Below are 26186 nucleotides of genomic sequence, written 5' to 3' on the forward strand. Positions count from 1 at the left end.
TTTAAGTGTCATATACAAATTCATGAACTCACCTGATAAGAGCTTTTTCTCCAAAATATTCTCCTTTCTGCAGTGTTTTTATTAGCTGCGGTTGATCATGGCCTTCAGTACTTTGGGTGACTTTTACCTAAATGATGTCAGACAATATAAGAAAAGAGAGAGAGAAGAAAAAAAAAAAAGAGAGAGAATCTGAACACATATCCATTCAACCAGACTCTCCTGATCTATATAAACTTGACTCAACAAGGAAAAAAGACAAGTCTTTGCTTTATTCTTGCAGTAGTTACAGTCATCTAACTATAGTCATTTCATCTGGGTGGACTGAAAAATCCTGTGATTCAACACGATCAAATGACACCACCTTTTGTAAGAGGAAGCTTTCATTCAAATCTCAATGCTCAAAGTATTTTACATGAATCCAGTTATTTCTTCCTAGGGATGCTCAAGGAAAGTAATAATGGCCTTATGGGAAATTTATTTTTTCAAAAAACCAAATGGGGTTGACAAATTGATCAAGATTAAGACTGAATATCAGGAATTCTGAATCTCATGTTTCTGACTAACTTGTTGATTTCTGTGTACCCTCTAAAATTGAAAGAAAAATGAGTATATGGAGCAAAGTCCACAACTTTCCTGAGAGTCTCAGTGTGATCCACAGTCCAGGAAGCCAGAGTCAGGCAAAAACGTCAATATTCCTTTTCACGGCTAGAATTATTCCAGTCCAACATGCTAAGAAGTGTTGCTTTGTGCTGGTTTGAAGTTCTGATGAACATTTATTCATTTAAAAAAGTGTAAATGATAAATGCAATTTGTTTACTAACCAGAATTCTTTCAAACCATGAGGTCCCGGTTGGGGAGAAATGATGAAAAGTGGTGCAGAGTGTTCAAAAGTTTCTCAAACTATTTTGTCAATTTTTTTCCTTTTCTGGGGTCTCTGTCCAAAGTTCAACCACAAAGCAGTTTACAAAGGGCAGTGTCTAACGCTCTGATGATAAACTCTTCCGGGGAAGGAAGAGTGTCAGTAAAAAGCTGACACTTCAGAGACATAGATGCTTAAAATTTTATCCTTTTCTTCAGTATTTCACCAATGCTTTTTGTCTCTGAGGAACACTGCAAAGAGTCAACCTAAGAACAACTGGCAACATGTTATCCACTCAATATCTAGGTAAACGAATATATTGCATATATTAGTGTAAATATGTTGCATATATTAGTGCAAATTTTTCATCAGCGTCTAAACCAACTTGAGCTCCTGTGTATGAATTCAAGTTCTCAATCATATTGTTCTACTGCACGATGCCTGATTGTTCCGTCAGTTATCTAGTTCATTTTCTACCTGTTGTTTGTCTACCTGTGGGACGGGAAAATATTACAGCCCTTGATCTAGAACCCTTGGGCTGAGAATCACACAATCGTAGCTAGAAGGGACCTTTAGAAATAATCCAGTCATTTTACATACAATGAAATGAGGTCTGAAGAAAGTCAAGTGACCTGACTAAGGTCACTAAGAAATTACTATTGCAGCAGGAACCCATGATAAGTCTCCTGTGGCCCCAAACCCAGTGCTCAGATTGCCTCCCCTTCCCTCTCCTCCCCAGGTGTCTTCTGAGCAGAAGCTCCATTGCCTGGTCAACGTAGGCAGACGACTTAGGCTGAAATGCACAACACTGCTGCTTTTATGGCAAACATTTGAAATGCTTCTTTAGATTTACTTTAAGCAAGCTTTCATTAATATTTACCTTTCCTTTTGCTAAAATGAAGAACGTACTTCCTTCCTCGCCCTCTCTAATAATGTAATCTCCTTTGTCATAGTATTCCTATTGGGATGAAAGAAAAGGAAAACGTTAGATGCAGCAGAGATATACAGATGAACATAAATGAGACAGAACTTGTGTTTTTGAAATGAACATTCCACACCCATCTCTGCTATTTTTTGCTTACTGTTACTGTGATCTTCTTAAATATTGTAGTCAAAAGCCGTGGAAAAGTAAGAAGACTTTTGCTTGTGTACCTGAATGTATGTTTATCTTTCACATACACACACAAATATTCACCTGGAATACTGTCAGTCATGGACACGGAAGACATGAAGAGAAATGAGAGCAAGGTAGTTATCAGAGATATGCAAGTGAGCTTCACCCAAATAATCTAAATATAAACTGTTTAGGGAGTTGCAACAATCTAAAACTGGGTCTAGAGTTTAGAAAAAGGGCAAAAATCATCTTATAAATTGAAAATACTATCCCCAGTGGGTATGGCGGAATATCAGTCTCAATTCTTATTCCTTGCAGAACAATGGTTGGGAACATTATACACACTCTATATGAAAGGAGCTCTTTCATATGGATTCTCTCCAAAGATTTATATCATGAAAGGTTGACATTAGAATTTTTTACATGTAATTTCTGTTCTTCAACAAAGTTTAAACTTGCGAAATCTCAAATTATCACTTATTTATTTGTTTCCCTCATATAAGTGTGTATAGCCAGAGAATATTTTCGCAGGGAAAAGTAATTCATCCACCTGTCAGACCAAAAGAGTAATTCAGTCTCTTAGAAAATACAAGATGGATTAAACTGTCCATCCCTACTTTCCTTTAATTTGATATTGCTTCAGAGTCATAGAACTAAGATGGATATCTTAACTTATACAAGCAAAATGGGCTTATTTAATTTTTGTAAAAGGCATAAAGAACAACATAATAGCTCCCTTATTTTTCTTTTAGAGTTGAAAATAAAATCCAAACAACACTACTTTTGTGTCTGCTATATTTCAGTAACTTTTTTGGTTATTTACACTTAAAACAGATTTACACTTATAGAATAAGTATTACTTCTGATACTAATAAACATGCCTTTTGTTTACATAGCACAGTGTACGTTTTGCAAGACATTTCAATGTCTTGTGGTAGGAAGCACAGTATCTTCAGGGAAAAAGTACTTTCAAGCCATAGAAATATAGATTCAAATCTCAATTCTGATTTGAATTTCACTTTCATCAATTCATAAAATTCAAATAACATTTACTTTCAAAGACTGAGAGAATATAAGAACATTATTTTTCTATTGCATCTGTAAGAAAGTAACCACGCATACTTAATGGCTTGGAACAACCTCCATTTATTATCTCAGTTTCTGTGGGTCAGAGAGTCGAGGCATGGTGTGGCTCAACCTCTGTGTTTTAGGTCTCTCAAAATTGAACTCAACGTGTGTCACTAGGGCTGTGTTCCTTTCTGGAGGCTAGGAAAAAACTTGCTCTCAAGTTTAATCATCTTGTCGGCAGAATGTAGTTCATGGAGGCTGTAGAACATGGTTCCATTTCCCTGCAGGCTGCCTCTTAGCACCCAGAGACTTCTTTCCTGTCCTTTCATGGAGCCTGCTATGTTTCAGAACCAACAGTTGCACACAGCATTTTTCATACACCTGGAATCTCTCTGACTTCCACTTCTGCTACATCTCTCTGACTCCAGCCAGAGAAAATTCTCTGCTCATAAGGGCTCATGTAATAATATTTGACCCATCTAGACAGTCGAAGGTAATCTCCCTATTTTAAGGTCCTAAACCTTAAGTGGGCTTTCCAGGTGGCGCTAGTGGTAAAGAACCTGCCTACCAATGCAAGAGCCATTAAGAGAGGCAGGTTCAGTTCCTGGGTTGGGAAGATCCCCTGGAGGAGGGCATGGTAACACACTCCAGTATTCGTGGCAGTACTCAGGGCTTCCCTGATAGCTCAGTTGGTACAGAATCCGCCTGCAAGGCGGGAGACCCCAGTTCAATTCCTGAGTTGGTATCCACTGGAGAAGGGAAAAAGCTACCCACTCCAGTATTCTGGCCTGGAGAACTCCATGGACTGTATAGTCCATGGGGTCATAAAGGGTCGGACAGGACTGAGCGACTTTCACTTTCACTGGGGCTCCCCTTGTACCTTAGTCAGTAAAGAGTCTGCCTGCAATGCAGGAGACTTGGGTTCGATCCCTGGGTCAAGAAGATCCCTAGAGAGGGAAATGGCAACCCACTCCAGTATTCTTGCCTGGAGAATTCCATGGACAGAGGAGCCTGGCGGGCTGCAGTCCATGGGGTCACAAAGAGTCAGACACAACTGAGTGACCTTCACTGCACTTCACTTCACTTCACTAGAAACCCTAATTACATATTTAAAGTTGCTTATGCCATGTAACACAACACATTCATGTTCCAGGATTCAGGGTCTAGACACTTACTTTGGAGGGAGTCCATTTTTGCCTACCACCAGAAGTCAATTAAAGACAATAATTTTTGATGAATTAAAAGCACCTGAAACATAGCAAATAATTAATGATTGCTATGTTAAGGAGGAGGATGAGAATGGTTTGCTTAGCTGGTACTTAAATCAGTTTCCTATTCTGTCGAATTGAGATGGTATGATCTACCACTCCTAATAATGTGTGAGGACTAGGTGGGGCAGTCAAGTTGGTGACTGTTAATTCCTGTGAAAGAGGCTGTGAGTTGGTCATCAATGTTTTCCACAGGTAAACTGCATTCCCCAGCCTCCCTGCTATTAGCTGTGGCCACGAGATTAACTTCTAGCTGTTAGAGTCTGAATAGAAGTGAAAATCCCATTTCTATGCCAAGCCCATGATCCGCTGCCGACATGTGCCTTCATACTTGTGCCCCAGTGGCAATGGCATGACCAGGAGAGATCTTGGGAGAGGGACCGTGTTAAAGATGGCAGAACAGCCACCAGCTCAAGTTCTGGAAGGATTCTGTATAGTCACCCAGGACCATTCTCCCTGGACTGCTAATGTGGGCAAGAAACAAACTTCTATTTTACTTAGAAAACAATATTTTGAGTTTTTTACATCACAGGCTGCTTACTCAACTTTCTTATTTTAGCTCTATCACAAATGTTCACTCCATTCAAGCATGATTTTTCTGTTGAGATGACTGTGATCCAGGAAGGTTGAGGGACCATGATAGCTCAGCCCAGGCATCTTCATGATAGAGCTAAGGTTCAGTTCTCTTTACTGAAACTGCTGCTTTTAGGAGTGCCATGTGACACACTCCTGTTTCAATCAGTCTGCTCGTAGTCCCTCCTGTTTCCTTCTCAATCCCAGCCCCTATTACCCACTGAAGGAATCTGGAGAGTTTCTGAATTGCTAATAGGCTGCTCCTTCAGTTATTATATAGCCTCTGGTCCGCGTGGATGTGCAGCTTTAATTTCTATCTGTCAGATAAGCTAAGAGGGAGGAGCTGGAAAGGGAACACTGAGAAAGAGCTTTGTTGTTTCCTAGGCGGCAAGATTCCTAACAGTATTTTTCCTAGTGATGGGTCTTTGTCACCCAAAACCATGGGAGGAAGATAAATAATACCTCCCAGTGTGTTGACAGTAATTTCATAGATCAGAAAAGGCTGGGGATGTAGGTCAGACCAAAAATATATAGTGGTAAGTACTGGCTATGATGCCAGACGGGCCAGTGTTTGTCAACTGGGGAGTGTAGCCAGTCTAGCCAGGGTGGTCACCAAGACCAAAAAGAGAACTGCAAACAGTGTGGTTTATTGTCCTGCGGTTACACTGTAAAGGGGTCCCTTAGAGGAGCAAGAAGCCATAGACCCTACCCTGTGAAGCAATGGTTTTCGGACATTTTTTACTCTGGCCTACAGTACTTAAATACATTTTACATGTATGCCCACATATACACATGTGAGCATGGACACACATATTTGTATAAAACAAACATATCTGAACAATACCTATGCTTACTACTCTGATTTTTTTTAACTGTTCCTCTAAAAGCCCCACAGTCTAAAAAAGATGTTTTAAAAGAAGATGTCTGAAAACCCTGAGAGTAGTTATTTAGTATTATGGTAAGACAGGAAAAAAAGGAAATCAATTCCAGGGCAAACTGAGAGGCAGAGGTCAGAAGAAAACCATAAACAGCAACAGTTAAAGATGAAAGAGTTTTTTATGTAAAGAAAATGCTCATTCTGTGATAGCAAAATGCTAGAGCCCGAGTGTCTGTAAATAGAAAATATGAAACTAGAATTAAAATCCAAGTTGATAGAAGGCAAAGACAAAGAAGAAAGCCTATGACTGCCTTAGCTTCTTCAGTGTGTGGCTAGAAATCTTCAATACAAATATGCATTGATGATACACAGAGGTATGATCACACACACACACACTTACCCACACACACACCCTGCATCATGTGACCGCGTACCTAAGTTGATTGTTTAAAAAACTGTAAACAGAATAGCAAAACTCATCACACTATTGTAAAGTAATTATCCTCCAATTAAAATAGATAAATTAAAATACACACACTGTATTCAGTTATTTGGCTTTGTTACCAGCTGTTTTTCTCTTGTCCAAGTTATTTATCTTAGAAATTTTAAATCAAACATATCTGGATCAGGTGAACCGTGTCAACCACGAAGGCATAATTTAGTATCTGATGCCTTATCAGAGCCTACAAAGTGAAAACCAACAGAAATTCCTCCATTTGGGTGAACCCATAGTATGGAATTTTGTAACTGAAACTCTGAGAAAGCCCTTAGAGATGTGGCCTACCACGCCTTTATTTGATAGATGAGGAGACCTTGATCCCCACCACAACTGACGTATGCAGTGGACAGATACTTAGCCACCAGACTTTGGACTAGTTAACTTTCTCACCAAGCAGCCCATAAACTGGCAAAATCCACAATTATCTCAACTTTCTTATGGTTCTGGGTGTAATCATTAAATTGAGAAAAAACCCACTGGCTGATGCAAGTGTTAGCAGGAAATACAAGAAAGGAAGATTAGACTTTCCAAAAATGATAAAAAATGGAAATCTTGTGAATGAAGAGGCAGACTGTGGCAAACCCAAAATACATGCATTCTTTCCATAATGTTAAACTTTAATAAGCCTAAAAATTGTATGGCTAAAGTGTGGATATCTGAGTCCTTACCCCAGAGTTTCTGATTCAGTAAGTGTTGAGGTAGTATGTGGGAACCTGCCTTTTTTTATTGGAGGATAATTGCTTTACAATGTTGAGTTAGTTGCTGCTGTACAACAGCGTGAATCAGCTACATGTGTACATATATTCCCTCCCTCTTGAGCCTCCCTCTCACCTCCTTCTTCCCAATCCCACACCTCTGGATCATTACAGAGCACCAAGTTGAGGTCTCTTTGTAATACAGCAGGTTCCCACTAGCTGTGTATTTTATACATGGTAGTGTATATTTCAATGCTCCTCTCTCAATTTGTCCCACCCTCTCCTTCCTCTGTCGTGTCCACAAGTCTATTCTGTCTTTCTGTGTCCCCATTCCTGCTCTGCAAATAGGTTCATCAGTAACATATTTCTAGAGGGAATCTGCCTTTGAAGCAGCACCACTGATGATCTGATTAAGGACAAGGACATTCCCGCTACCCCCACCCAACTCTTACTACACCTCGTGCCATGAAGGAGGCATGTCAGAGTTGCAGTGCCAGGGCCACTGGGTCAAATTACCAAACCTTCATAACAAAAAGTTAGGTGACTTTTCCATCCACCGCACACTCAAACCCCACACTTCCTGGATCGATTGCCACCAGGGGAAACAGAAACTGTTCCCTCTCCTGGCTTTTATACTACACAACTGCCAAGTGCAGAAGTCACATTGTTATTTTCATCATCACTAACAGTTACACTGCGCTCAGAATCTGTGACATGTTTTAGGATGTACATCAGTTAACTCTTAAAAAACACCAGTGAATATGTCGCTACTCTTTCCACCCTCCTTTTCTCATTAGAACACGAGAAGAGGTTTAAAGGCGATGTCTGCCTCTAGAACTGAATGCTCTGGATGATTTATCCTAAAACAAGAAATGCTTTTGGAATACCGCATATTCAGCCCATTTAGTCCAGGAGTTCAACAAAGTCTTAACAAACTCATCAGATCTACTGGTTCATGATGGGAAATTCCGACGCTCCACCTGCACCCTCTGCACAAAAACTTGAAACCATCCAAATCAACTCCTAAATAGTACACCAGATTCAGCCTGCTTTTCTCAAAGACTATGGAGCCAGTTTGTGGGACAGCTGGCCCTGGAGTCCAGCGGGCGCTCTGTCATAATTCCAATGCATTAGTGATTGGCTGCTGTCAGGACCCTGCTGATGGGTTATTAGTCCAAGCTATGCTGGTAAATTATGTACTTTTCTTAGCACTAAATAGATCCCATGACTCCCTTGTTAATCACTTTTGAATTTGAGAATTTTCACACATTACAGAGACACATTTGTTTGCCAGGTATGAATAAAGAGCCCTTTATAAACTGTGCTGCTGTCTGCAAAGGCAAATATATAATAAAGCCTTTCTAGGGTGTTTTAAATGATGAGACTTTCAAACTCGAACTGTGTGTTAATTAATACTAGGTTGGAGCCCCGCCTCCCCCGCCCCCTATATATTCTGCAGCTATTGCCTGTGGCTGCTATAAATATGTCTAATTTACCATTTATTTTTAATGACACTAAATTTTAATATTTGCTGTCAGCATGGAATTCCCCTCTGGTGAATCTACTCTATTAGTATTATATTAAAAACAGATTTCCTCGGTTCACAAAAAAATACATGGCCTCTCCAGCTTTAAAAAAAAACACTCAGAAATTAGGATGAATTATTAATTTGTAACATCTGTGATTGGGTTATGTTACACTGAGAAAATCCCATGAGAGGCAGGCAAGCAGTCCTCTTGAAAATGACTTCATATCTGAGCGCTCTGGGGACACGAGGCCAGGCACTGTGTCACCATGGCTTGTCCTTGATAAATGGCTGGATGGGTTCCATGAATTGTAAATGGAAACATGACTGGTGTCACTTACACTTAAGGATGAAATGGTTGGTGTTCCCTTCTCAACAGATATTAGTTTACGTTGTATATTGTGATTGACAAAGGCATGAATCTGTCAACAATCAGTCTGGAGGGTTGTTTTTTTTTTTTTTTTTTCTGTCTCCCACTGAGAACAGCTTTATAAAAGCTTAAAGTGGACATGTGATTCCTTTCCTATTCCATACTACCTTTAAATTCCCTAAAAGCGATTTGGGTTTCAATGAAATTAACTCCCCCACCTACCAAAAAAAAAGTTAGAAGCTATTTACTTTGAATATTAATCTCTGAAGAGGTTTTCATATAATGCATATTATTAGAATCCAAGGTACATGTCAGAAAAGCATTATTCACAAAAAGACCTGACTAGGCTTGGACTAGAACCAACCATCTGTGTGATCCCTAATATGAGTTTTTGAACACGTTCCAATATGCCTCTTTTCCCTAGATGTTAAAATAAGTAAAGTGCTTCTTAAGTGCAGGGTTTGATTGGTTTTTTTCCCAAATGTCTTTTCATAGCCTAGAGTTTTCAAGTATGGAGTATTTCATAGCTTGATTCAGAAGCTTGTCAGGAAAGTTCCAATAATATCCTTTCTCTACTCCATTACCTACTTATGCATCACGGACTCCTTCATACTAGGAATACTCTGTAAAGCATGTGATATTAATTGGTGAAAATGAAATGCCTCTTGAGTAAGGCAGATTAGTTTTATAAAATATACTAAAAAAGATTAAAATATGTAAATCTTTACACATGCAAATCCAATTTTCTTTTATATATTTCAGAAAAGTCCCTGAATCCCAATCCAGGCCCTTAATTCAGTGTGAGTTAGCCCAAAGTTTTTCTACTGTGAAAAATGTTTCCTGGTTTCTGTAGATTAGTGATCACCATCTTTTCCTTTTTATTCATTTACAAGGCTAATAATGACGAGATTATACAATCTTTTAATGAAATATATTTTTTTTTACTTTAAAATTTCTTACCACTTCCAAGCAGTCAATGATCTTGGTTAGTTTATCTTCAGGTAAATTCTTCAGCAAGGATACACTTCAAAATTAAAAAGAAACCTTTATTTAATTATCTTCCTGAATTAAACTATAAATACACACCTCTATATAAATTTATACACGCATTTAAACAAATATTTTAATTTTTCCAAAGTAAATCTCCATATATATCATACATAAATAACTGAATTTCAAAAACAGATTTCAAATACACTGAAATTATATGATCACATAAAACAGCAGACATTTATCCTAGGCAAATAAATAAAAATTGTAAGATGCCATGAAAGGAAAATGACCAAATTTTGTTTGGAGAAAAAAAAATGTTTACATTTATTGTTGGCTTTCAAAATGAATCACATCCAGAAATGTTTTCCACATCTCAATATCTCTTTTATTAGCATGAATGAGGTCCTCCACTTCCAGAGGAGGATCAGATTTTCATCTAAATCCTGTAATTAAGTTAAGACTGAATCCAGGGGGAACATAGGAATTAGCATGGAAATGATCTTTGATTATTAGTCATATTGTACAATCTTTTAAAATTAATGGTAGCCAGAGGCATGTAATAAGAACATTTTTACAGATAATAATAATAAACAGAGAAGGAAAAGATCATTGAAATTATTTGAAAAAACAAAAACAAAAATTCCACTCACTATTATTAACTAATCAATATGCTTAAATTGTACTTTTAAAGAAATTTCTACTTTACCCATTTTCACTCAGGACTGTTGATAGAATTTCTGTAAATACTTTTTTCTTACCATCTAAAATTTGACACTGCTAAGGAAACAAATAATGCTCCTCCATAAATACACGATTGGGTCTGATTTTCAAAAAGAGCTCTAAACTGATTCTGGCACAGTGCTTCAGGAGGCACGTAGCCAGGAACTGTGTCTAAGAACTTCTGCATCTGAATCATTTGTAATTGCGAAACACTGGAACACCCCAATGGCAGAGCAGTAAATGCACTGTGGTTGAGTCAGATGACAGAGCTCTATAATAGAAGAAATGCCTGCACTAACCAAGTATATGAACCTTAATAAAAGGAACTGAGTAAAAAAATTGACTTGCAAAAATAATGCCAATTTTGTAAAATTCAAAACTAGGCTAAACCAAGCTACGGGCAAAATAATAAAGAAGGCTTCCCTGGTGGCTCAGAGGTTTAAGCGTCTGCCCGCAGTGTGGGAGACTCAGGTTCAATCCCTGGGTTGGGAAGATCCCCTGGAGAAGGAAATGACAACCCACTCCAGTATTCTTGCCTGGAGAATCCCATGGAGAGAGGAGCCTGGTAGGCTACAGTCCACGGGGTCACAAAGAGCTGGACACAACTGAGTGACTTCACTTTCACCAAGTAGATGAACCTTAACAGAAGGTATTTAATTGACTTGCAAAAATAATACCAATTTTGTAAAATTCAAAAGTAGGCTAAACCAAGCTAGAGGCAAAATAATAAGAAATACCAAGGTTATGATTACCAAACTTCAGAATATAGACTAATCCAAGGAGAGGAGACACTCCAAGGAAGGCTAGAAAATGACCATAGGAGAGCATATGAGAACCCCAACAGCACTGCTAACTTTCTGCTTATATTGGGCAGTAGCTTGATGGCACTGATTCTGTTATTGTATCTTATAACTAATATATGTACTGTGCATCATTTGATATATGTCAAATATTTCATAACATGCTCAGTCACTCAGTAGGGTCTCTTTGCGATCTATGGACTGTAGCTCGTCAGGCTCCTTCAGCCCATAGGATTTTTCAGGCAAGATTACTGGAGTGGGTTGCCAATTCCTTCTCCAGGCAATCTTCTCAATCCAGGGATCAAACCCAGATCTCCTATACTGCAGGTGGATTCTTCACCACTGAGCCATCGGGAAAGAATATGTAAATGAAAAAAGAGCTTGTTGTATATTATGAAGCAAACACAAATGTATTTCTCTAATACGTCTTCTTACACATGAAAAGGTAAAAGGGTTAACCAGAATCTTTTTTTTTCTGTGTAGTGGTATTTACTGCAAAGGAATACTTTTTGTTCCTTTGGTTTAATTGATTAACACATGCCAATCATGAAAGTTCTAATTCTGGTCCAAACTGGGATCTATAATGCTTGTGAAAAATATGTCCTATAGCTTATCACCCTTGGGGGTTGGTAAGGAAATTAATATGAGAAAAAATCTTTAATCTGTCTCCCATCTATGAAGGCATAGATTAGGTTTATCTTGTTCACCACTGAACTCACAATGTTTAGGCCTGGAATACATATTGGTTGGAAAAAAGGTATGAATGAGATAACAAAAAGAAGAAAGGAAAGTAAAACGGAAAGAAGGAATGTGCCCTAGTAAATTCTCTTGAGTTCCTTCCATTGAGGCAGAACACAGTAGATTTCAAGGGAATGAACCACTAATGATGCCTAGTGGCTCAGGTTTTATCTCAGACACGATGCAACCCATGCTAAGTCACGTCAGTTGTGTCCGACTCTGTGCGACCCCATAGACGGCAGCCCACCAGGTTCCCCGTCCCTGGGATTCTCCAGGCAAGAACACTGGAGTGGGTTGCCATTTCCTTCTCCAGTGCAGGAAAGTGAAAAGTGAAAGTGAAGTTGCTCAGTCGTGTAAGACTCTTCGCAACTCCATGGACTGTAGCCTATCAGGCTCCTCCATCCATGGGATTTCCCAGGCAAGAGTGTTGGAGTGGGTTGATGCAACCCATAGACACTAGTTTATTCATGTATCCCCGATTGGTCCTTGCATTAATTTTAAATACAGATCTGTGTTGCTCAGTTGCTGGATTTTGAGATAACCTGTGGCTCAGACAGTAAAGAATCTGCCTGCAATGCAAAAGACCCAGGTTCAATCCCTGGGTAGGAAAGATCCCCTGGAGAAAGAGAACTCAGAATTTATTTTTGGAAACTGCAGGATATTTTATTGTTATTATCACTTATCATAGGCTACATATCATTACACTACACATTGCAGCTTCAGAGACTGTCAAGTCTCCCCCAAAACACACAGAAAGATTTTAAATAAGAAACTTATACTTTCCAAGAAATGTTTTTAATGTGTTGTTACCTTTTTTTTAGCTAAATAGATACTTGTTTCTCTATAATTTAATGCGTCCAAGTAGTTGGGGGTTCAGAACAGCTTACAAAATGCATGTTTCAAGGCTCCATGTCATGATGGAAAGCATAATATTTTTGGCAAGTTAATTTGCTACAAAAAAAATAGTAATTTGGAAGATAGTGTGGCTATGCCAATGAGAAAATGTCTCAGGTAAAGCAATTAAGGAAAGTAAAATAATTTAATATTATTTTAAGCAAAGCATTATTACCTTTTGTTATCAACTTTCAAATTATAGGATATCTTTAAAAGTCAACTGAGCAACCCAAATGAATATTTTAGGAATTTTTTGGACATTACTCTATACTATGTGAAATGACTCCATCAACACAAGGGTAAAATTAGCAAGAGAAATAAATCAGTGAAAAGGCTAATGGGAATGAAACACAAATTTTCATATATAGTGGCATTTACTGCAAGAAAATACTTGTGTTCCTTTGGCTTAATCTTGTGGAAAATGCTTAAATAAGAAAAGCTATAGTAAAATAATTACTCTGATAAAACCAACATACCCGTAGTGTGGCTAGACCACCTTCTCTTTCTGTCATCAATGCGTGCTCTTACCTTCTGAGGAAGTTTCTGTACTGTTCATCTCTAGCTTGAGCTGTCCTTCTCATAATATTCTGGAATACCTCTCGATCTAGTGCCCATGTTTTAACATTGGTAATAGCTTTAGAAAAATCAAGAAAATAATAAAACCCTGTTGAGCTCTTACATTAAGAAAACATTCCAAAATGTTAATCAATAACTTTTTCATGTTCTCATAAAATTATCTTTCTTGGAAAAGGCATTATTTAAACATGCAAAATGGAAGGAAGTAGTGATGTAAAGAGTAGGTAATTTTATAAAATCATTTTTGGCTTTGAAATGAACCATGATTTGGAAGTGAGCAGCAAAAGATTTCCATTCTAATTATGTTTTGCTTAGGATGATATTAAAATTAGTTTGCAATTCTTAATTACACACTGCATCATCAGGATGTATTTTAGATTTGGGCTGTGATACAAAAGAAAGCCAGCCAGCCTGCATCTATTCCAAAAAGTGAAGACTTCACAAGCAGATAATTGAAAGTTAAAGGTCTCTGCTTATGAGTCTGTTTTTATGTCTTTTTATGTTGTTTAGACACCGTTGCTAACGAGAGCCAATATATTTTAAGAATCTCTATGGTTACTTTTACATAAAATATATAAAATCACTTTCAAAGAGATTATGCAAGACAGTTTTTGAGACAGCTAGGAAAGACATTAAAAGCAAGAATATATTCTAAAAAGGAAGAGAAGCAGAAGTAGTCACTCCAAAAGATCTATATGAAATTATGATAGTGAGACTTTTTTTTATAGCAGTGTTGAGAGCCTACAGAATAAACCAAAATCAAAATCTCTGGTTTACTAAATTTCAGAGTGAATTAGAATTAGTTTGACATTCTTGTTAAAAATAAAGATCCCTGGGCCCCATTGCCAGACATTGTTTGGAGTGGAGACTTAGAATCTGCATTTTTATCAAATACTGCAACAGTGCTCACACAGATAACCTAACAAACACTGAGAAACACTAGATCGAAGTTAATTCAGAAGAAAACATGATATGACCATGAATAAAGTGAATAAAAACAAGAACCCTAAGGAGAAGCAATTGAATTAATCTCAAAAATCACTCAGGAAAACTCTCATTAATTAATTCATGTCCTTTTTGATATTTACACATTTTATTGGTATAATTACTTTTTCTGATTTATAATATGGTCATCACCTCATGGAGAATAGAAAGCAAACATTCTGGATGAGCCAAAGACAAATATCTACATAGTAAAAAGTTGACATTGGCAACTAAAGCAAATACTAGAATCAATTATGTTTAAAGCCATATTCATATTTTACATACAGGTATCCAACGGAAAGGTTTCTTTAAGCTGAATCATTCAGACAAGTGCTACAATATAAATCCTTTTATGAGCATTGCCTTTCTATTAATAAGAGCATAAGGGGCACAGCAGAAGATAAAAAGACTCAGGATACAACGGTGACTTAGATTGTCTTTAACATTGTGTAGCAAATGAAAACTAGAGCATTTCTTCTGTTACCTTTCACAGAGGCAGTTCTTGTACAGTTGTATAAAATGGCTAGCTCCCCAAATGTGGTCCACATAGGGATGGATGACAGCAATTTCTCCCCTTGGAACACCTCTAGTCGACCCTCTATCAAGTAGAACGTAAGAACACACAAATAATCAAAATCCACTGAGATTCCATAAATTAAAATAAAACAAGCAGAAGGTACACAAAGCATCCAGGTAAGATATCTTAACGATTCTCATTGTAATAAAGTGGTTAGGAATGCAGACTGAAGCCCACTCTCTATTAGTTGATTAGCATTAAGAGGTACCCACTCTGCATGGGTTCCTTGTCAATAACAGAGATAAAATTAATCACATTTACTTCATATGGTGGTGACAAGTAAACAAGTTACTATAAGTAGGATCACAGAACCACAGATGGCACACAAGTGCCACATAAGTGTTAGCTCTTAGGAATTTGCTGGTGGTCCAGTGGTGAGGACTCTGCGCTTCCACTGCAGGGTGCATGGGTTTGATCCCTGGCTGGGGAACTAAGATCCTGCAAACTGTGCAGGGCAGCCACAATATATATATATATATATTGTCAGTGTTGTTATCGTTACAAAGCTCTTTCCCTGAAGCAGCAGATGGCAAGTGTTTCATTTAAATTCATTCTACGCCCCAAAAAATGCAGCACATGAAACTACTTCTTTTGTACAAGAAACACAACAATCACTGCATGTCCTGAAAACACAACAAAGGTGTTTACACTGGTGGAAAGACTAACTTGTCACGACTGAGAAGTGTTCTGGCCCTGGAGTCAGCCTGCCTGGCTCTGACTAGTCACTGGCTGTGTGACCTTGGGTAAGTTACCTGATCATGCCTTGTTCATTGTTTAAGCCCTCATTCATTGAAGTGAATTAATAAACGAAGTCCCTAAGAAGAGTGCTTGAGAAAAATAACAGCAAGAGAATTAAAAGACAAGCCACAGACTGAGAGAAAATATCTTTTTTGCAAAAGATACATCTGATAAAGAACTGTTTTACAAAATACATTAATGCAAAGAACTTTTAAAGTTCTTCAGTAAGAAAACAGCCCAGTTTAAACACAGGCCAAAGACTTTAACAAACACTCACCAAAGAAGACATACAGATGGAAAATAAGCTTATGAAAAGATGCTCCACATCACATTTACAGGGAAAAACAAATTAAAACAACAATGAAATATCACTCTACCCCTAATAGAATGGCCAAAATTGAGAACACTGACACCACCACGTGTTGGAAAGGACGTGGAGCAATGGGAACTATCATACGCTGCTGGTGGGAATGCTAAATGGTACATCCAGTTTGGTGGTTTCTTACAAAATTAAACACACGCTCACCATACAATCCAGCAACTGTGCGCCTCAGTATTTATTCAAAGGAGCTGAAAACTTAGGTCTACACAAAAACCTACACACAGATGTTTACAACAGCTTTATTCATAATGGTAAAAACCTGGAAATGACCAAGATGTCCTTCAGTAGGTAAATGGATAAATAAACTGTGGTGTGTGTGTGAGTGTGTGTGTGTTAGTCACTCAATCGTGTCCAACTCTTTGGGACTCCATGGACTGTAGCCCACCAGATGGGACTCCATGGACTGTATGGACTGTAGAAATGGACTGTAGCCCGCCGGGCCCCAGGCTCCTCTGTTCATGGAATTCTCCAGGCAAGAATACTGGAGTGGGTTGCCATTTTCCTCTCCAAGGGATCTACCCGACTCAGGGATTGAACCCAGGTCTCCTGAATTGTGGGCAGATTCTTTACCATCTGAACCACCAGGGAAGCCCAAAACTGTGATACATCCAGACAATGAAATACTACTCAGCGCTAAAAAGAAATGAGATACTAATCCATGGAAAGACAAGCAGGAACATTGAACACATATTACTAAGTGAAAGAAGTCAATCTGTAAAGGCTAAATAATACATGATCCCAACTATATAACATTTGAGAAAAGGGAAAATGATGGAGAAAACTAAAAGATTAGCAGTGGCCAACAGTTCGGGGGAAGATGAATAGGCAGAGCACAGAGGATTTTCAGGACAGTGAAAATATTCTGCATGATATTATAATGATGGCTATATATCATTATACATTTATCTCATGGGATTTCTTTGGAAGGAATGATGCTAAAGTTGAAACTCCAGTACTTTGGCCACCTCATGAGAAGAGTTGACTCATTGGAAAAAACTCTGATGCTGCGAGGGATTGGGGGCAGGAGGAGAAGGGGACAACCGAGGATGAGATGACTGGATGGCATCACGGACTCGATGGACGTGAGTCTGAGTGAACTCTGGGAGATGGTGATGAACAGGGAGGCCTGGAGTGCTGCGATTCATGGGGTCACAAAGAGTCAGACACGACTGAGTGACTGAACTGAACTGATAGACTGCACAACACCAAGGATGGACTTCGAATGATTATAATGTGTCAAAGTAAGTTCATCTTTGGTTATTAAAAAAAAAAACATCTTTCTAGTGAGTGATGTTAATAACAGGAGAGGCTATGGATATGGGTAGAGGGTATATGGGAAATCTCTGTTCTTTCCTATCAATTATTCTGTAACCTAAAACTGTTCTAAAATTAAAGACATAAAAAGAAAGAGCACTTGACAACAATCTTCAGCTAAGCAGAGGTTGGCGGGGAAGGAGAGGTAACTTCCTCACAATTCTTCTGCCTGGGTAATTCTCTCCTTTCCTTTCAAACAAATGCAAATAAAATCATAGTTAATCAAGTGTTAGTCGCTGGGTCCTGTCCAGCTCTTTGTGACACCATGGACTGTATCCCACCAGGCTCCTCTGTCCATGGAATTCTCCAGGCAAGAATACTGGAATGGGTAGTCATTCCCTTCTCCAGCAGATCTTCCTGACCTAAGGATTGAACCCTGGTCTCCTGCATTGCAAGCAGATTCTTTACTCTGAGCCACCAGGAAAGCTGATTAGCTAATTTAAACCATATGTAATAAGACCTATATTCTTAGAGGAAGAAAATGGCAGGGTTATTTCTCCTTGTTTCCTTCCCTATTCAGAAGTAAATTGGTCCTTTTATCTTACCTGTCTTCTTGGGGAATCAGTTCTGATGAGGTGGATGAAACTGGAGCCTATTATAGAGAAATCATGTCTTATTCACATATGTCTCCCTCAGAACTCCCAAAGCCCAAATATGGGCTTTGATCATATTTGACCATAAATAAAAATTTATAAATTTGAAAAAGCATTGTTGAGATGGCCAGGAAGCAAAATAAAAGGCCACAGCACATTCCAGGTTAGCAGTCCATCTGGGCAAGCTAGTCAACTTTTTTCCCTAAAACTCAAAAAGTTGAGGCAATTCAGAATTTGACAGAGCATTCAATAATGACAAGTCCTGATCAGATCATTTCTTGCTTCTGCATCAAAAAAAAAAAAAAAAAACATTGTTGAATTCCACTACAAGATTTGATATGCATTTGACATGCATCTGAGAAATAAATCCTTTTCCTTCTAACTATTATGATCTACCTAGCATGGAAGCGTGTTCAAGTGATTGGGTATGGAGGAATTCCTTTAAATGGTTCTAAATACACCAGCCTTAATCTTAAGGCATTTCATTTGACTTAACTATTGTGTGCACCACATAGAAAGTCCAGCTGTTGGTTAAATGCAACTAAATGATCTTTTGAAATCATTGGTATATAACCAAACTATTTAACAGAGCCATAAAAATAACTTTTCTTTTTCATGGTACAACAGTGTAAAAAGCCAGCACAAGCAGTGGTATTCTGAATATTCTAAAACATCTTTGTGAATTGTCACTGTGATTAATAAGTATTAACTTTCAAATTAGATTGTTAAATTTGCATTCTGTCTCCACCACTAATGAGCTGTGTGGTCTTGGGTAAGTTACTTAACCTTTCTGTGACATAGTCCACATTAGTAATATGAAGATATTAGCACTTGCCTAACAGAATTAGTGAGCTGAAATGAGATCTCTCTATTAAATACTCAGTAGGATGCTGGACATATAGAAAGCATTCTATAAATATTAATTATTAACATCAGGATGATTTGACCAACAAATATTATTTCATGAACTCAATCTGTTATATTTTCTACAAATAGAACAACCAATTTTGCATTTTTATAAATATGTGCAAAAAAATCATTAAACAATAGGCAAATATTTGTTATATGATAACTAAAAATCTGTGAAACCCACCTGCCAGTACAAAGATATGGTTTCCTGGTTCTCCTTGCTTAATAATGAAGCTCCCTTGCTGGTAGTTTCTCCCATACATGCATTCCACCATGTCTTTGATCTGTTGAGGATCCAATCTCTTCAGAAATTGATTTTTATTAAGGGCATCTGTAATGAGCTTCTTCTCACTGATGTAATAGAAAGGAAATGTTGAATTACAATTAGTGAAAAACATCTTTATTCTTAATACTACTACCCATGTGTTTACAACTTTAACCAGTCAATCCTAAAGGATTTCAACCCTGAATATTCATTGGAAGGACTGATGCTGAAGCTGAAGCACCAATACTTTGGCTAACTGATGCGAAGAGCAGACTCTTTGGAAAAGACCCTGATGCTGGGAAAGATTGATGGCAGGAGGAGAAGGGGGTGACAGAGGATAAGATGGTTGGATGGCATCACCAACTCAATGAACATGAGTTTCGGCCAACCCTAGGAGACAGTTTTAGGACAGGGAAGCCTGGTGTGCTGCAGTCCACGGGGCACCAGAGTCAGACACGACTTAGCAACTGAATAACAAAAACAACAATTTACAACTTTTCCAGCAAAGACAAAAAGTCTTTTCTAGCTCCACCAACACTTGACCCTTATAACTACCATTCATTATGTGGAAATCCTTTGAAAATATTTTTGAATATTTTCCTGTTAATCATGATGAAATCAATTTTATCATCACTCTGAATTGTCATCATCACAAATGTAGCAACCTTCAAGATCTCTAGGTGCAATACTAATGCACATATGATTTTTAAATGGAAAAGAGGCAGGTCTATATGATAGACAGAAGGTTATGTAAGAGACTATAACACAGTACTCATTCATTAGTGTGTACACATACCCAATTCCCATGGTGCTAGTCATTTTTATCTTATTTAACCCTCACTACTATTCTATGAGATAGTGACTATTTCTACTTATAGATAAGTAGACTAAAAGCTGGGCTTCCCAGGTGGCACTAGCAGTAAAGAACCTGCCTGTCAAATGCAGGAGACTTAAGAGATGGCAGTTCGGTCCCTGGGTCAAGGAGGGCATGGCAATCCATTCCAGTATTCTTGCCTGGAGAATCCCATGGACAGAGGAGCCTGGCAGGCTACAGTCCATAGGGTAGCAAAGAGTCGGACACGACTAAAGGACTGAGCATGCACACACAGACTAAAAGTTGAAAAGCAACTATTTTGCCCCCCTCCCAGGATTTAAATCTAAGTCTATGAGTCTGAAGTCTGTGCTGATTCCATTCCATCTCTTTCTTATTCTGAGCTGGAGAAGTCGCCTCCCCTGGGACTCATAAGGTTTGATCAGACATAGACGGTGATGTTGATAGTTTGGTTTTGCTTATGTTTTGACTCTTAGTATGTCTAGACTAGACAGAACCTACATTTACAATCTCACAGCATATTTAGTCCCCAAATCAGAAGTCCACTTGTTGATAATCCTAGAACACTTCAGTTTCTTTTGGAAAAGAAGTAGCTCAAAGCAATTACCTAATCGTCGTCACCAGATATTTCAAATGTTCTAACTAGCGTATTTTATTGGTAGTTATCTTAGAATTATGTGCTAGAAGAAAAGTTGCCTTGTGGGCTAGGTGAGAAACTTTACACAATATATTTGCTTTCACTCAAATACAGTGTTTTGTTTTGTCTTGTTTTAATCAGAGTTTTTTCCTGTATTTTTCATTCAAATTCTCTCCCATCCCTAGCTTTGTGTTTAAAAGTTGTGTTCTTTTCTACACAGCAAGTTCTCAAGGGATTTTTCTGGGAGTCCAGTGGTTAGGATTCAGCACTTTTACTGCCAGGGCCCAGGGTTCAATCCCTGGTTGGGGAGCTAAGACCTCACATGCCTCATGGTGCAGCCAAATTTAAAACAAAAGAAAGAAAGAAGGTTCTCCAACCCAAAGTAAAAGTTCATGGAATTAGTACTTTATGATCCTCTTCATCAAGCCACAGGCTCCATGAAGGAAACAAAACACTCTCGTATAGAAGCTCCTTCTTCCCTATAGTGACTCCATCAGCTTCAGAGTCATCCAGACTCTCGGAGTACCTTGAAAACTTCCTTCCTCTTTCATTTAATCTATCACCAAATCTTGCAAGTTCTCTTTACAAAATATACTGTTATCCATATTAGTTTCCACTTCCAAGGATGTCACCATATCCAAGAAAAAAATTCTTAGGTCTGGATAATTTTAACAGCTTCCTTTTGGTTTTTCAGCTTCTAATTTCTTACCCGTGTCAGTCAGTTCAGGCACTCAGTCGTGTCTGACTCTTTGAGACCCCATGAACTGCAGCACACCAGGCTTCCCTGTGCATCACCAACTCTGGAGCTTAATCAAACTCATGCCCATCGAGTCAGAGATGCCATTCAACCATCTTATCCTCTGTCACCCGCTTCTCCTCCTGCCTTCAATCTTTCCCAGCATCAAGGTCTTTTCCAATGAAGTTCTTCGCATCAGGTGGCCTAAGTATTGGAGTTTCAGCTTCAGCGTCAGTATTTCCAATGAATATTTAGGACTGATTTCCTTTTGGATGGACTGGTTTGATCTCCTTGCCATCCAAGGGACTCTTAAGAGTCTTCTCCAACACCACAGTTCAAAAGAATCAATTTTTTGGCACTCAGCTTTCTTTATGATCCAACTGTCACATCCATACACGACTACTAGAAAAACCATAGCTTTGACTAGACAGACCTTTATCAGCAAAGTAAGGTCTCTGTTTTTTAATAAGCTGTCCAGGTTGGTTATAGCTTTCCTTCCAAGGAGCAAGCATGTTTTAATTTCATGGTAATTACTTACCCCTGTAAGTGGTACTTACCCCTGTAGTCCATCCTATACTACACTATCAGATTAATTTTGGGAAAAATGTGGTTAAAAAAAACCACACACACAAACAAACACATATACTATACCACACTATCAGATTCAGTTCAGTCAGTTCAGTCGCTCAGTCGTGTCCAACTCTTTCCAACCCCATGGACTGCAGCATGCCAGGCCTCCCTGTCCATCACCAACTCCCGGAGTTTACTCAAACTCATGTCCAGTGAGTCAGTGATGCCATCCAACCATCTCATCCTCTGTCATCCCCTTCTCCTCCTGCCCTCAATCTTTCCCAGCATCAAGGTTCTTTTCAAATGAGTCAGTTCTTCAAATCAGGTGGCCAAAGGATTAGAGTTTCAGCTTCAGCATCAGTCCTTCCAATGAATATTCAGGACTGATTTCCTTTAGGATGGACTAGTTGGATCTCCTTGCAGTTCAAGGAACTCTCAAGAGTTTTCTCCAACACCACAGTTTAAAAGCGTCAATTCTTTGGCGCTCTGCTTTCTTTATAGTCCAACTCTATCAGATTAATTTTTGTAAAAAACTGACTTCACTCTGATCTCATTCTTCCTTTATCCACTAAAATCATTAAGTCACTCAATTCATATAAAGTGAAAAAAAGACTTTTGCAAGATGTTCTTCTTGGGGGAAATCTGTGAAAAATACCATAAAAGCTCCAACTTTCACAAGCTTTCATGCGGTGTCATATTCCAGCAAGTATTTCTTCAATGCCCACATATCCCAATTTCCCAAAACATGTTCCCAGAAGCACTGTTCCTTTATAAACAAAAATTTTTTGAGTTTAGACAATTTTGGGAATTCACCATGCACACTTTAAAGTTTCAAAGAAATCCTACAGTAAATAAATCTGTTTAAATCAATGTTTTCCAAACCTCAACGTCTTCTTTATTTCTTTGTTTGGCTTAGCTTCTATTAACATTGCATGGAAGTATTATGAAAAGCCTTTTGCCCATAGAAGAAAATCAACATCCCACAATGTGGTATTCCCACATTTCTTATCACATGCATCCACTCTATACATCCAGTACTTACTCCCTAAAACAAATCCTTTGTTACAGATACATTGGTAACCTCATTGTCTCCTATGCCTGCCAGCTTCATCCTCAGACTTGGCACATGTTTTCTCCTGGAACTGAGTTTCTTTTCCCCTCGACCTACCAAATATTATACATCTAACAAGAAATCCCTATGACCGATGCTGCCTGCATACAGTAGCTCACACACCCTTTTATTCTATCCCAAACTCCTAGAATATGTGTTTTCATGCCCATTCACCTCAACAAATTTACTAAGCATTTACTAAAGACATAAAAAGCAAGTAAGCATGGTCCATGGCATCACCGACTCGATAGACGTGAGTCTGAGTGAACCCCGGGAGTTGATGATGGACAGGGAGGTCTGGCGTGCTACAATTCATGGGGTCACAAAGAATCAAACACAACTGAGTGACTGAACTGAACTGATAGCCTCAAAGAGTTTCTAGATCCTTTTAACTTAGTTTAGTACATAAACACATTGCAATATTCTTTTAGAAAAGAGTTCTATGAGTTTTTCTCCAAAGTAATTCATAAATTCTTGGACAAGTGAGTCTTGTCTTGAATTATCTGTTTATGAAGCTACATACAATAGTGATTAAGTATATGAACTTTGCCACTCTTTCTCTAACTATGATATAGGCCAGCCATTATAAGCACAGCTCTCCCTGCTCACATAAAACAAGTATAAAAGCTGATTGAAATATATATTTACAAACCTGCTTGATAGCATTGGAGACCTATCAACACAGCAACAGCTTGATGAAGGATAATCAACAAGAGAACATGAACGTGACATTCACCTCTTCTTTTCCCTCTAAGGCATTTACTGATTTGTAGGCAGCACTGAGCAGAATTTTGGCAGCCTCAAAGAGCTTGGAAGACACAAGTCAGTGTTTAAGACACACCAAGACAGATCCTAGTAAACCTAGGATTACAGATGGGACATCAAAAGAGCTATAACCTAGAAGTAAAGACTAACCAAACAGGAATGAAAAAAAAAAAAAACTAACTTTAAAACTACAAATACTATTTTGGCTAAAAGTATTTGCCCTTGCTTAACTGCCTGTGAGAAGCAAAGGTAAATCTTTCTGTAAGGATGTTCACAAAATCTAGGGCTCAAATTTTCTCTACATTTTTTCTATATGGAATACCTGGCATGTCATAAAAAATTACCAAACATACCAGGAGAAAAGATCAAATGGATGAAGATGAAGAGGAAAAAGACAACAGAAACAGATCCACAGTAGATTAAAAAATTATACGTATCAGGTAAAAACTTTAGTATAACTATGTTTAAGACAATCAAGGCAAAATAGAAAATGTCAACTGAGAAAATGAATCTTTTTATGAATCATATAGAGATTCTAGAATTTAAACATATAATTCCTGAAGTTTACAACTCAATAGATGGGTTTAAAATCTAATAAATCACAGCTGATAAAGATTAGAAAATGAATATGGGCAGGCAGAATATATCCAGATAGAAGACTGGATCAAATCTAGGATAGAAAGAAGAACAATAAAATCAAAAGCAAAATATAGGAGACATATAAGGCATGATAGAGAAGTTGAGCATATGTGTAAAGAAAGTGAAAGTGAAGTTGCTCAGTCGTGTCCAACTCTTTGCAACCCCATGGACTACAGCCTACCAGGCTCCTCTGTCCATGGAATTTTCCAGGCAATAGTACTGGAGTGGATTGCCATTTCCTTCTCCAGGGGATCTTCCCAAACCAGGGATTGAACCTGGGTCTCCAGCATTGTAGACAGACACTTTACCATCTGAGCCACCAACTGGGCCCCAAAGAAAGGGAAAAAATTAGTCTGAAAAAATCTATGAAAACATCATATCTAAGAATTTTCTTAAATCAGTGAAAATGTATCAAGCTATGGACAAGATGTGCAACAAATGCCAAATAAAATATATACATAAAAAAGCATATTTAGTCCCATCATAGCCAAATTATTGAAAACCAATACAAAAGGAAAATCTATAAAGCAGTTGGAGAAAACAGGCGTTATTACCTTCAAATGGCTGATAATAGGACTGACTTACTCGCCAACATAAATTATGGAGACCAAAAGACAATGGAATATCTTCAAAGTGCTTCAGAGTGCCTAGTTCAATATCTTTACTCAGTGAAAACAGCCTTTAAAAATTAAAGGAAAATGAATACATATTCCAAATACAATTCCACTGGCAACAGACTTAACAGAGAACAAAAATGATCCCAGATGTTAGAGGAAAGAAACAATGGGAAAAGTAAAGTGTGGGTGACTAAAGGAAACTCATCTTCATAAAAGAATAAAAATAATACCTTGTAGAGGGGGCTTCCCTGGTAGTCAAGGGGCTAAGACTCAGTGCTCCCAATGCAGGGGGCCTGGGTTGAATTCCTGGTCAGTGAACTAGATCCCACATGCTGCAGCTAAGAGTTTGCATGCCACAGCTAAAAGATCTCACAAGCCACAACTATTCATAAGACCTGATACAGCCAAATAAATAAAAATAAATATTTTAAAAATAAGAATAATACCTTGTAGAGTTTGCAATACATGATAAATGTATGAAAACAAGAGCCGAAATTGCATGATCAGAAAATGGAGTTAATATAAATTTAAGGTCTCAGTATTGATAAAAGTATTCATCTATATTGGAAGTTGAATAAATTAAGAATGAATGTTACAATTTGGGTAATTCCTACAAGATTAGTCTAAGAATGTTTAACTAGAAAGCTGCTGCTGCTGCTGCTGCTGCGGCTAAGTCTCTTCAGTCGTGCCCGACTCTGTGCAACCCCATAGACGGCAGCCCACCAGGCTCCCCCATCCCTGGGATTCTCCAGGCAAGAACACTGGAGTGAGTTGCCGTTTCCTTCTCCAATGCATGAAAGTGAAAAGTGAAAGTGAAGTCCCTCAGTCATGTCTGACTTTTCAGGACCCCATGCACTGCAGCCTACCAGGCTCCTCCGCCCATGAAATTTTCCAGGCAAGAGTACCAGAGTGGGGTGCCATTGCCTTCTCCAACTAGAAAGCTAACAG

General features: G+C 38.3%; 1 protein-coding gene across 1 annotated transcript in view; it reads right to left on the reverse strand.

The window, feature by feature from the left end:
- The window catches only part of PRKG2 (protein kinase, cGMP-dependent, type II), a 110585-nt gene that overhangs the window by 61152 nt on the left and 23247 nt on the right, over positions 1-26186 (reverse strand). The window contains exons 2-7 of the mRNA XM_005681818.3: positions 19251-19417; positions 15038-15151; positions 13522-13627; positions 9809-9872; positions 1740-1817; positions 33-127 (exon numbers count right to left, since the gene is read on the reverse strand). Of these exons, the coding sequence (XP_005681875.2) occupies positions 33-127; positions 1740-1817; positions 9809-9872; positions 13522-13627; positions 15038-15151; positions 19251-19417 (624 nt within the window). The remainder of the gene's footprint in view (positions 1-32; positions 128-1739; positions 1818-9808; positions 9873-13521; positions 13628-15037; positions 15152-19250; positions 19418-26186) is intronic.

This window comes from Capra hircus, chromosome 6 (genome assembly GCF_001704415.2).
Source record: "Capra hircus breed San Clemente chromosome 6, ASM170441v1, whole genome shotgun sequence".
NCBI lineage: Eukaryota > Metazoa > Chordata > Mammalia > Artiodactyla > Bovidae > Capra > Capra hircus.